The sequence below is a fragment of the Colletotrichum jinshuiense genome, chromosome 4 (genome assembly GCF_051148585.1).
Source record: "Colletotrichum jinshuiense chromosome 4, complete sequence".
In the NCBI taxonomy this organism is placed as follows: domain Eukaryota; kingdom Fungi; phylum Ascomycota; class Sordariomycetes; order Glomerellales; family Glomerellaceae; genus Colletotrichum; species Colletotrichum jinshuiense.
Window position 1 is genome coordinate 2,696,074 of NC_139311.1, and position 11,393 is coordinate 2,707,466.

Sequence of the window (11,393 nt, forward strand, 5' to 3'; positions counted from 1 at the left end):
TTTTTAAGTAATATCGCTATATAGGCTTATATTTATCCTTATTACTAAATAGTATTTCCTATTTATACTATTACCTTTAAGTATTAGGCTATAATAGCTGCCTACTTATATTATTACCTATAGTCTTTCTTCTACTAAAAGTATTAGATTAGCTTCTTGTTTATTATTATAATAAAGTTAAAATCTAGCTTTAACTTAGCTAAGTTATCTCTTATATTAGCCTTACTACTATTAACTTATTTTAGCTTTCTATAAGGCGGCTTTACTTACAACCAACTAAGGTTTAGCTAATATAGACTCTACTAGTTTAACTAGCTAGCTGGCTTTTTTAAGATATAACTAGCTGTAATAAAACAGGTTATACTATATTTTTTAGCCTACTATAAAGAGAAGTTATAATCTTTAGGTTAAAGATCTAATAGTATAAATTAAAGATAGATAACTCTTAAAGGCGCTACTAAAGGTAAACTTCCTACTTACTAAAAGTAGCTAAATTAGCTATCTTTAAGTAGATCTTATAATAATATAAAATACTAAGCTTAACTAAAATAGCATAGTTATTATTATACTCCTTAAAGGGGGCTAGAAATAGCCTTTTACTAAAAGGTATTATCTTTTATACTAACTAATATTACTTTCTAATTAACGCTAGATAAGTTAATAAAAGTATTATCTAAAGTTTACTAAGGTATTCTAAACTACTATCTATATACTTTCAGCCTATAAGTATTTTATCCTTTATATAAGCTTATCTAAAGTATAACTTCTAATTATTAATTATATTCTATATAATATTAATAAGTTAATATAAGTAACTAAGACTATTAAGAAGATAACTCTTAATATTATTATTACTTAACTTTATACTAAAAGTAATATAAATACTAAAGTTTTAATACTTCTAAATAAAATAGTATACCTATTATACTTTTAAAGGTATATATATTATATAAAGGTATTAAAAAACTAATTATTAGTTATTAAACTTTTTATAAAACTTAGTTTAAGCCTTTTTAAAAGCATGCTTAGTCTTAATAAATATAATAATCTTTTATATAGTTAAAACCCTATAATAGGTATAAAGAATTACATTATCTACTAAAGTATTAATATATATTTAGTCTTTATTACTAAGTTTAGCTGTTAGTTATATTACTTAGTTAATATCCTCTTTATTAAATCTATTAATATTACTATTATAGTTATAATCCTTAATTTATTTCTATTTTACTTTAAGTATAATATTAAAGTTAATATAATAAATATAAAGCTGTTACTAGACTTTAGGAAACTATTTACTTAGTATAGCTTTTATCTACTTATTATAGTTTATAATAATAATAGTAGGTTAGTAAATAAAGTATTATTTAATTAGTTAGTAAATACTTATTAAGAGAAACTAAAACCCTTTTAGTCTTTTATTATTAATAAAACTAAATATTATATTAAAGATAGACTTAAGGTAAGTCTACCTAGTAGCTTAAAATAATAGGAGTTTAAAGTAATTAGTATTATATATATTATTAAAGCTAATTACTTTAAAAAACTACTTTTATATTTAAAGGTAGTAAGGAAAGGTCTATATAAGGCTAATAAGGTAATTAAGCTTATTTTCTACCTATTTAATAATATATAGAATATTATATTTATTAAATAATTTAATTAATATTAAAGTTAGTAAATATCTATTTAGCTTCTTATAGTTAATTTAAGCTTTAGTATTATAGATATCTTATTAAGTAAATATTAATTTAAGAAAATACTTTTAAATAATAGTATATATATTATAAGCTTAAATCTTAACCTACTAGCTTATAGTTTTAATAACATTTTAAACTAGCTAGGTAAGCCTATAATAGGAAGGGTATATAAATACTTTAAGGCTAAAGCTATAATTATACTAACTATACTAGGTATCTAAATAATAATATAATAGCTACTTACCCTCCTCTTTAGCTTCTATAATAACCTACTATTTATAGCTATACTTTTAAAACTTATACTATTAAATACTAACACCTTTAGTAGGTTTAAAGTTATTAAACTAATTATATTAAAAAGTATATTATATAAGTTAACCTTAAGCTTTATATTTATTTTACTTTATAATATTAAATCTATTAACTTTTATAAAAGTATTAACTTAATTAAATAACGCTTTATAAGTTGGCTTTAGGTTGTCTAAAATTAATAGGTTTAGGATTTTACTTATAGGAGGAAAAGATAATTTATTACTTTAAGTTTAATAGAAGGCTGCAGTTTAAAAAAACTTAAGGCTTTAAAGAAAGTTTTATTAAAGAGGTAAATAAGGTAGTAGGTTTATTTAAAGACCTTATTTATCTTATTATAGATAAATATACTTTTATTATTAAAGAAGTATAACTATTAGGTTTTAATTAGTCTTAACAACCTATATAACAAGCTTAAAAATACTATTAAACTATTCTATAGTAGGCTGGAAAGGTTGTTAGGTTTCTTTATTAAAAGGAAAGCAGCTATACTCTAGTAAGAGTTATAGGAAAGTAGTAGGCTAAATAAAGGTTTTACCCTTTAGGTCTAAAAAGTAGTATTAGAGATAAAGTCTAGATTTTATATTAAGGTAGTATAACAGGTAGTATATAAGAGGGCGTATATCTTATATTAACTTTAATAGGAGCTTAGTAATAAGGTTATATTAGCCTTAAGGATTACTAACTTTATAGAATTAGCTAATATTAAGATAGCTGCTTTCTAAAGAGGGAGATAACAGTAGTAGGCTAGATAATAGTAGTATATTATAATTTATTAAGTATTATCGTTTTAAATAAAGAGATTTATTTATAAAAGTATTACTATTAGCTTAATGTTATAAGATATTTTTAATTTTAGCTATAGAAGCTATTATAGGCGTATATTATAGGTTATATATAGTAGAGCTTTTTATAAGGAAAAAAAGTTAGATACTTTATTAACATCTAGTAGAATTTAATTATATTAATAATATTTTTTTTAGCTAATTAAAACGCTAGATAACAACGCCTATATAAAAGCAACGCCTATATATTAATTTATAACGCCTATATATTAACTTCTATTAATATATTTGTATTTCTTATAATTTAGTTTTTTATTAAACTCTAAAAATATATATATAAAAAAACTAAAAACTATTTAACTTACTATAATATTTAACTTACTTTTAAATATAACTTTTAATTTATATATATTACTAATATATTTCTATTATAGTAGATATTTAATATATTAGCTAAAGTATATAGCTTTAAATATATTAATAATAAAGTCTCTTTTATATATAAATATTTATAAGTTTATTCTTAATATTAATAGTTATATAGATATTTTAAATTTATTTAATAAATAGCTTTTAGTAATATAAAACAACTTATAGTTATATATAAAGAAAAGTTTTTATAAAATTTAAATATTAAAAGCAACTTAATAAATAAAATTTACTAAAATATATAATCTATTATATATATAACTTATAATATAATATATAAAAGTAATAATTTAAATTTTTTTTTAAAAATCTACTTTATTATAGTTATATAGTATTATATTAATATTATATTATATTAAATAACTTAAAAATAAAAGCTAGTTATAATATAATATCTTTAAACTTTTTAAAAGTTTTAGTTATTAATATTATATAATCTTTAATTAGAATATATTATACTACTATATATAAAGAAATAGTATTAAAAAGATAAAAATAAGTTATTATAAAAATAAATATAAAAGTAAAAATAAATAAAAGCTATATTTTACTTAAATTAAAAGCTATTTAAAATAAGATAATATATTTAAATAAATATCTATATTAAGTTGAAAATAAGAAGTAGCTATTATAATATAATATATTTATTTATTAAATAAGAGTATTTCTTATAATAGGATTTAGGATTTTTATTATTATTAATTATATTTATTAGAATTCCTGGTTATCTATATAAAAGTAATTAAATATAATTAAAGTATTAAACTAGTATTATATTCTTCTATTATCTTATATATAGAAGAGTAGGTAGGTTAGCAGCAGCAGCAGTAGTAAAGATATTACTATACCAGCCTAGAGGTTGGATCTCTAGGTTCCGTTGCTACAGCTGTTGCTACAGCTAGCTGTTGCTGCTAGCTAGCTCCCTATATTCTAGCTAAGTAATCTAATAATATTAAATACTATATTTTAAAAATTAATAGACTAAAGTATAATTTATTATTTTAATATTTTTAATAAAGTAATTAGTAGATATTTTAAATAAATTATTTATATAGTATTTAAATATTTATTATTTTAGTCCCTTATAAATAGATAAATATAGTTTACTTTATCTAAAAGTAAATTATAATATATATAACTCTATTATAATACTTCTAGTTTATATTATATTTTAATATTTTATTATAGTAAAAAAAATTTTATAGTTTAAAACTACTATTAGTTTATATATTACTTTAACTATTATTATATTAATATAAATAAAGCTTAAGTAGTAGTATATAGATATAATACTAATAAAAGCTTCAGTTAGTATTAGTAATAGCTTTTTTAATCTTTTTATTAAAGTTATAAAAAACTTTATAGTATAAGTTATATTTAATTATTATATAACTAATATACTTAAGAGTACTTTTATTTTAAGTTTTTTTAAAACTATATAAAAAAGCTTAGTATAAATCTATATATATATATTAAAGTCTAGTTAAAGTTAAGCCTTTATATACTCTTTATCTTTAATTTTAAACTAATATAAATAAAAGAAAATAATTAAATAAATAGAAAACTTTATAATATTATTAAAAAGTACTCTCTATAAATTATAGTATTTACTATAGCTTTATAGTTATTAAACTTTATATACTACTTATAGAGATCTACTACAAATAGACGTAATTACTAAAAGTTTTAAACTTTAAATAGTTAATAAAGAGATATTATTTTTTAAGCTTTTAATATGTTTAAAGCTTTATATTACTATTTTTTTTTATCTTTAGCTTTTAGCTAAAGATAATAATAAGAAAACAAAGCTATTTATTTATATCTATATTTTTAATTTAAAGTAAACCCTTTTTTTAGTTAATAATTTTAGTTAATACTTAGTAAATATAGTTTATATATAACAAAAGTAATAGTTTCTAATTATAATATTAGAAATTTAAATAATAATTCTTTATAAATATATACTAATATCAAATATACTTTAATACTCTAGCTTAATTATACTAAGTTACTATAATTTAAAACTTATTTAAAATAGTAACTAGAAAGCCTTTACATAATAAGCCCGCTATATTATAGAGGTATATACTACTAGAGTATTAGGTATAAAGCGCTTAAGATTAAAGCTTATTTTTTATATACTTTAAAGCGTACTTAAATCTACGTCATCCTTATTGCATTCTTAGTCAGACACTTATGAATCCATTCGCACCAGCCGATCGTTACTGGCCCTGAGCGCCTCTCATCCCTACACCAGAAAGGCGGACATGTTACAATACCCGTCGTATCATGAACGATCCTGCTGGGCCGAATCTCCCAGCGTCGCCGTCGAATCCGGCTCGACGACATTATGTGGTTCTACGGGCAGGAGTCTTTGCGTCGGGGCCTGTCGGTCGCCTCGTTGATCCTGTTCTACTTGTCGGGTCTAGCATTCAGCCAGCAGTCCAGCGCACCGGATGCCTCTCTCGCAAACAGACAAACAGGCATTTTTGTATTCAAGACGATTAACTATATCACGCACACACTTCCTCAACAGTGTCTGAGGACGAGTTGGCCTGGGGAGAAGGGAGCTGCCGATGGAGCGGCCCAAAGTCACGATTGCGTACGATCTTCGTTTGACAACCAGACGACTATTTCTGGCGCTTGCCATGCGACTATCAAAACAGATTCTCCAATAGAGCGTTCTGGGGGCGACAGCTCAACACCACTGCCTACGGACACCGCGACAGAAGCCGAACCAACACCGAGACCATTTATGTCGTTTGAAGATTGGAAAGAGATGATGCTGCGCAAGGCCGGCCAGGACCCTGCCGACTTGAAGTCTCGAAAAACGCCCGACCGCGCCATAGAGCATGACAGGGTCACAAAAATTTCAGGACTCGACAGCCTCGGCGATGATGGCGAAATCGATTTGAACTTTGACGTTGTCTCGGAAAAGATCAGTAACATCGCATCAGCCCCTCAGGTTTCGGCGACGGAAACTGCAGCTCCAGACCAACAGCAAGAGCCGGTGCTCTATGACGATGGAAGGACGCAGTATTATCGAAGCAAGGATGCGGGAAAGACGTGCAAAGAAAGGTTCTCTTATTCGTCCTTCGATGCTGGCGCAACCGTTCTCAAGACCAATAAAGGCGCGAAGAACGCTAAGGCCATATTGGTTGAGAACAAGGATTCTTATATGTTACTGGAGTGCTCAGCGGAGAACAAGTTTGTAATTGTTGAGCTGAGCGACGACATTCTTGTGGACACAGTGGTACTGGCCAACTTCGAATTCTTTTCAAGCATGATACGACAATTCCGAGTCAGTGTTAGTGACAGGTATCCTGTCAAAGCCGACAAGTGGAAGGACCTGGGTACGTTCGAGGCAAAGAACTCTCGAGACATCCAGCCTTTTCTTGTTCAGAACCCCTTGATCTGGGCAAAATATGTCAGGATTGAGTTTTTGAGCCACTACGGCAACGAATATTATTGTCCCGTTTCTCTCCTCCGTGTTCACGGCACGCGAATGCTGGAGTCTTGGAAGGATACGGAAACGGCAGCCGACGAGGAGGACACGGTTGATGAGCCAGCAGGCGAGTTGCCTGATCCCTCCAGTGACAGTGCTCCTGTCGACGACGTTGAAAACCCAGAAAACGAAACATCGTTGCCGATTATAGGGACAACGCAAGAAATGAACATTAAGTTTTGTTCAGATCCACTCCAGCCACGCTTTATCTTCCGGTCAGATGATGGTGACAATTCAAGCTGTCTGACATGGACTATGTCTATGTCCCCAGCAACGTCACAGCCATCACTCGCTTATATACGGAGCTGGGACCAAGTAGGCTCGGCTCCTCAAGGCAAAATGGGTACTAGACATACCGCCGATCAAACCCCGGATGACAAGTTTGCATCTGCCTCGACAACAGGTTACAACCAGGCAGAGGGCAGTGTCATGTCACCGGCGGCAACTGCCGTCTCTGCAGACGTCCATCAAATCAGTACAAACTCGGACTCGAAAGCAGGAGCGAGTGAGAACATGACGAACAGCATTTCCTCCAAATCAGCTCCACAAGCCACCGTACAACCCCGGGCCAAAAACAATTCGACTGCGGCACCCGCATCTCCAACCGTCCAGGAAAGTTTTTTTAAGGCTGTCAGCAAGCGCCTTCAGTTATTAGAGGCCAATGTGACCTTGTCGCTACAGTATATCGAGGACCAGTCTCGATCTTTGCAGGAGATTCAACAGTCGGCCGAGAGAAAGCAACTATCCAGAATTGATATCTTTCTGGATAACCTAAATCACACTGTTCTTTCGGAACTTCGAACTGTACGCCAACAGTATGACCAAATCTGGCAGTCAACCGTTATTGCCTTGGAAAGCCAGCGGGAGCAGTCCCAAAGGGAGACAGTAGCACTCAGCTCTCGACTCAACATTCTTGCCGACGAAGTGGTTTTCCAAAAGCGAATGGCCATAGTACAGGCTATCCTCCTCCTTTCATGCCTAATACTTGTCATCTTCTCGAGAGCCATGACACAACCAATTCTGGCTAGTTCTTTTGATCTTGGTAGAGCCCCGAGCCTTGATCATCCATTGCCTGGTTTGCCTATAGACCGCGACCCAGGAAATGCTTATGCCACTGGTTTCGACAAGTTTGGACGGCCATTTGAAAACGAGACATGTACCGAAATCGGCCGATCGGATGTAAGCCCGAATATGGTGCGAGCGTCGTCAGAGGCGCCGGCCCAACAGCTCACACCGACCTCGGATGTTGGGCAGACACGTTACGCCCTTGAGAGCGGTCAATACTGTCCAAATTTGGATATGACTATGAAGTTACTCCCGGCTGAGGACTTAATTGAGAATGGGAGCTATGATAGCTTCTCCTCTAGTTCCGACGTCCCCTCCCCTTAGGAGGAGGAATACACACCGGGTGTCGCTTCACAGGGTGGCTGCGATTACCCAGCTTGTGGTTCAGATCGGTCAACGGGGGTCCTAAGGGACTCGCCACCTGAAGCCGAGCCAGAGCCCGAGCCCGAGCCCGAGTCACGTTTCCCATAACCTCGTGGACTCATCTCATCCACAATCCGCAAGCCACTGCCAGCCCTACCCGAGTATCCAACTTGACATTGAATGCATATAACGGCTTGGTTTGCAGGACTCAACCCGAATTTGACTAAGTTTTCGTCAGTGGGCTCGATACCACCCTCGAATCTTGCAATTATGTCTACAAGGCAGTGGGCCATATTAATTCCCATGGGCTGAGCGACTCGCTAGTTGCCTTTGAAACAGGCAGGCTATTTCCAAGATACCAACATTACTCGAGTCAGGCAAGGTTAAGTTCAGTGGGCCTGTTTGCAGACCATTAAGATCGATACAGAAACAGTTGACACAGCCATAATATCTTTGCAGCGTTTAGCTAGGTAGCAATGATTACACATCGATGACACCTCCAGAAAGCTCCCGTATATATAGCAAACACAGCTGAAGCCCCCGTGCATGCGGTCAATTTTTGTGGCGTGCAATTCCCCATCATGGTATTACGATCCCGGTTGTCTGAATCGTCACCGTCTCCCCGAAGTGGTATTCGAAATTATTCGTCACTGTGAATGGTACATGTATGGCTGTGTGGTTGTTTCAAACTCATGCTCCTCGAGCGCAGCCAATCTTGTGCCTCTGTCGTACTGTGAGCGCCTACGGCGTTGCTCGTCGCGAAAATGTTGTCCGGCGTTGGGTGTGAAGAGTCCTACACATTCTTGATAAGCACAGTCATCGATCAACATGCGATGTAGATGCCATACCGACGTGCTCTGCATTCTCACAGCTCCGCTTCATCTTGGATTGGTTGTCAGGAGGTGGGAAGGGTTCCTCCTCTCCTGCAAGTTCCGGAACCGGTCCATTGGAAGTGTAGAACAACTGCGCCGAGATCAGCATTGCAGTCCCACTTGTATGGGCTGGGCGCTTGCCTTTGGGCGATAGTGTGTCGCTTCAAGCATCACGGAGCTGTTTCTGAACTTTTGGACTAGGCAGTCCTTGCCCTGGATGGCTTCAGGGGCTGTGTTAACATGTATCTTGCTGAACCCTCAAAGTTTGTGGTACTCACTAGCGTAAGAAATCTCGGCGACCTTGTCGCTCTTGAAACAGTTCCTAGGTTATTATTAGCCAGTGGGATATTATAGATTGACTGACGGAGAGCACATACCATCTTTGATTGCCTCTGGTGTTGACAAACTGATTTCCTACCGTTACTACTGCCATACATATTAGACTGGAATTTACTGACATCGATAATATCCAGAGGCTAACAACCCTATTAGCATTCGACCACTCAGAGCATATAATACAAAACATACGTCGACGAAATTGATAAATGCATATCCGACACTGAAAAGGGCGCACCCTGTTAGCTTCTCTGTCGACCGTGGGCTTGTACTAATGGCGCAACCTACTTGCAGTCATTTGCAAAATCGATTCGCAGGTACATGAAATCGTACTTTCCCCAGCTTGACTCATCCACAATTCGCTTGAGCATCGCCTGGTCAACTTTGTTTGGAATGTTACGAAGCATGATCTGGATCCCGTCAGTCCGGGTTACCAGGCTCTCCTCATATAACCCACCGTTGTACGGACATCCGTTCCCTCGCGGATGCGATTTACATCGACATGGTTGTGGTGGCTCGCGACGTTATAGTAGGGTGATCTGTTGATACGTGTCGCATGCTGCCTGCGAGGCTCGGTTCTTGCGCTGGCCGGCATTACTCCCGCCATCGTTATGCCACGAGAATGATGCGAGAACAGCGGGCTCATAACCTGGTAACCAGTGGAGCTTGGTGTAGCGGGCGGTATTGATAGACGGTGGCTGCCGTTGAGAACGTATGTCGTGCTCGGTTGGAACTGCGGCTGGCATAGTATCGGCCACATTGTAAAGGGAGTAGCTTGCATTCCAAGCGGCGAGTACGGTGAGTTAGGTCCAGACATTGCGGCACCATTGTGCATCAAGTTCACTTGAGAGGCTGGTTTAGACAGAGTCAATGTCTGGAGAGCTTTTGACAGGCCTTGGTCCGGCATTAGAAGGTCAATCTCATTGATGGCGCCGTCACAAGTGTCGTTAACTGTCTGGGAAACCTCAATGGCACCCGTAAGTGAGAGGGTGATGTGTGCCCCCTTAAATATTTGTTAGCTTTTGTCCAGGGCGAGGTTTCATATGTAGTGTATATGTTCACCTCGACGACTCTGTTGTCATACAAGACGATAGCAGCTACGGCCTTGGTTGGGTCACTGAATCGAGCAAAGGCCTTGTATTCCGAGGTTTCATAGGCCTGCTGCGTATGGTATGCTGAAAGATGACCCTGCGACTGCAACAGATTCTTGACAGTAGCCTCGATACGAGTAACATCAAGAAAACTAGGGGATACAGCGATGGCGACAACAGACACCCAAGCACCGGAATTCGCCGAGCCCCTATGAATGTGCTTGTAAGACAGTCAGTCAGCAAATGACCGAGTATCATGCGATGGTAAATTTTTAAAAAAAAAGCACACCTCAGAAAAACTGGTATCCGACAGATACTCGGCTTCAAAGTCAGCTTCGGCACGGTAAAGATTGTCGTGGATAAGAACGGCATCGCGGATGTCACTGAATTGGACGGAAATTTTCCCTCCTTTGCAGTAAACCTGTTGGGGCTGTTGAACCAAGAGACCGAGTCGCTGAAGTTTCTGGCCCTCTGTCAGTAAGGATGTTGAAAGTCGATGATTACAGCATAACCTACTGCGAGACATGAGTTCAAATCAGCTGTCCCAAGGTTACGGCTTGGGGAACCAATGCTAAGACATTGTGAAAGCTCGCCGCCCTCATTTTGGATAGGCGGGAGAATGCTTGAGTTTGGCTGTCTACTCCGTTCAGGGGTAGCTGCCATGGTCCTCTCCAGGTGTGACGAGAAAGGCCGAAAGGTGGAGGCAGTCGGTGACAGCTTTTGGTGGCCAGCGTTCGAGGTTAAGGTGATGAAAGGGTCCTTTCCAACGCTTGACACAACATTGCCAAAGTCATGGACGGGAAACCTTGGAGGGGTGGTGTCTGGAGAGTCATGTGTCAATGACTTGAGCAGACGTGAGGATCTGGACGAGCCCTCCTCTGGGGAGAAGGCAGTGAGTCTTGTGTCCGGCGTTCCCTTGAACGAATCAGCACCCCCGG

General features: G+C 35.4%; 2 protein-coding genes across 2 annotated transcripts; one reads left to right on the plus strand and one right to left on the minus strand.

Moving 5' to 3' along the window:
* Window positions 1–5,978: 5,978 nt before the first annotated feature.
* Window positions 5,979–8,117, plus strand: EsH8_IV_000664 (UNC-like C-terminal-domain-containing protein; the record flags this gene model as incomplete). Its single annotated transcript, XM_083265554.1, has 2 exons — window positions 5,979–6,822; window positions 7,048–8,117. 2 exons carry the CDS (start codon window positions 5,979–5,981, stop codon window positions 8,115–8,117), a joined length of 1,914 nt encoding a protein of 637 aa, XP_083124449.1.
* Window positions 8,118–9,648: 1,531 nt separating this feature from the next.
* On the minus strand, window positions 9,649–10,181 carry EsH8_IV_000665 (RNA recognition motif 2-domain-containing protein; the record flags this gene model as incomplete). The annotated part of the gene is made up of 2 exons (XM_083265555.1): window positions 9,649–9,774; window positions 9,822–10,181. 2 exons carry the CDS (start codon window positions 10,179–10,181, stop codon window positions 9,649–9,651), a joined length of 486 nt encoding a protein of 161 aa, XP_083124450.1.
* Window positions 10,182–11,393: the final 1,212 nt, after the last annotated feature.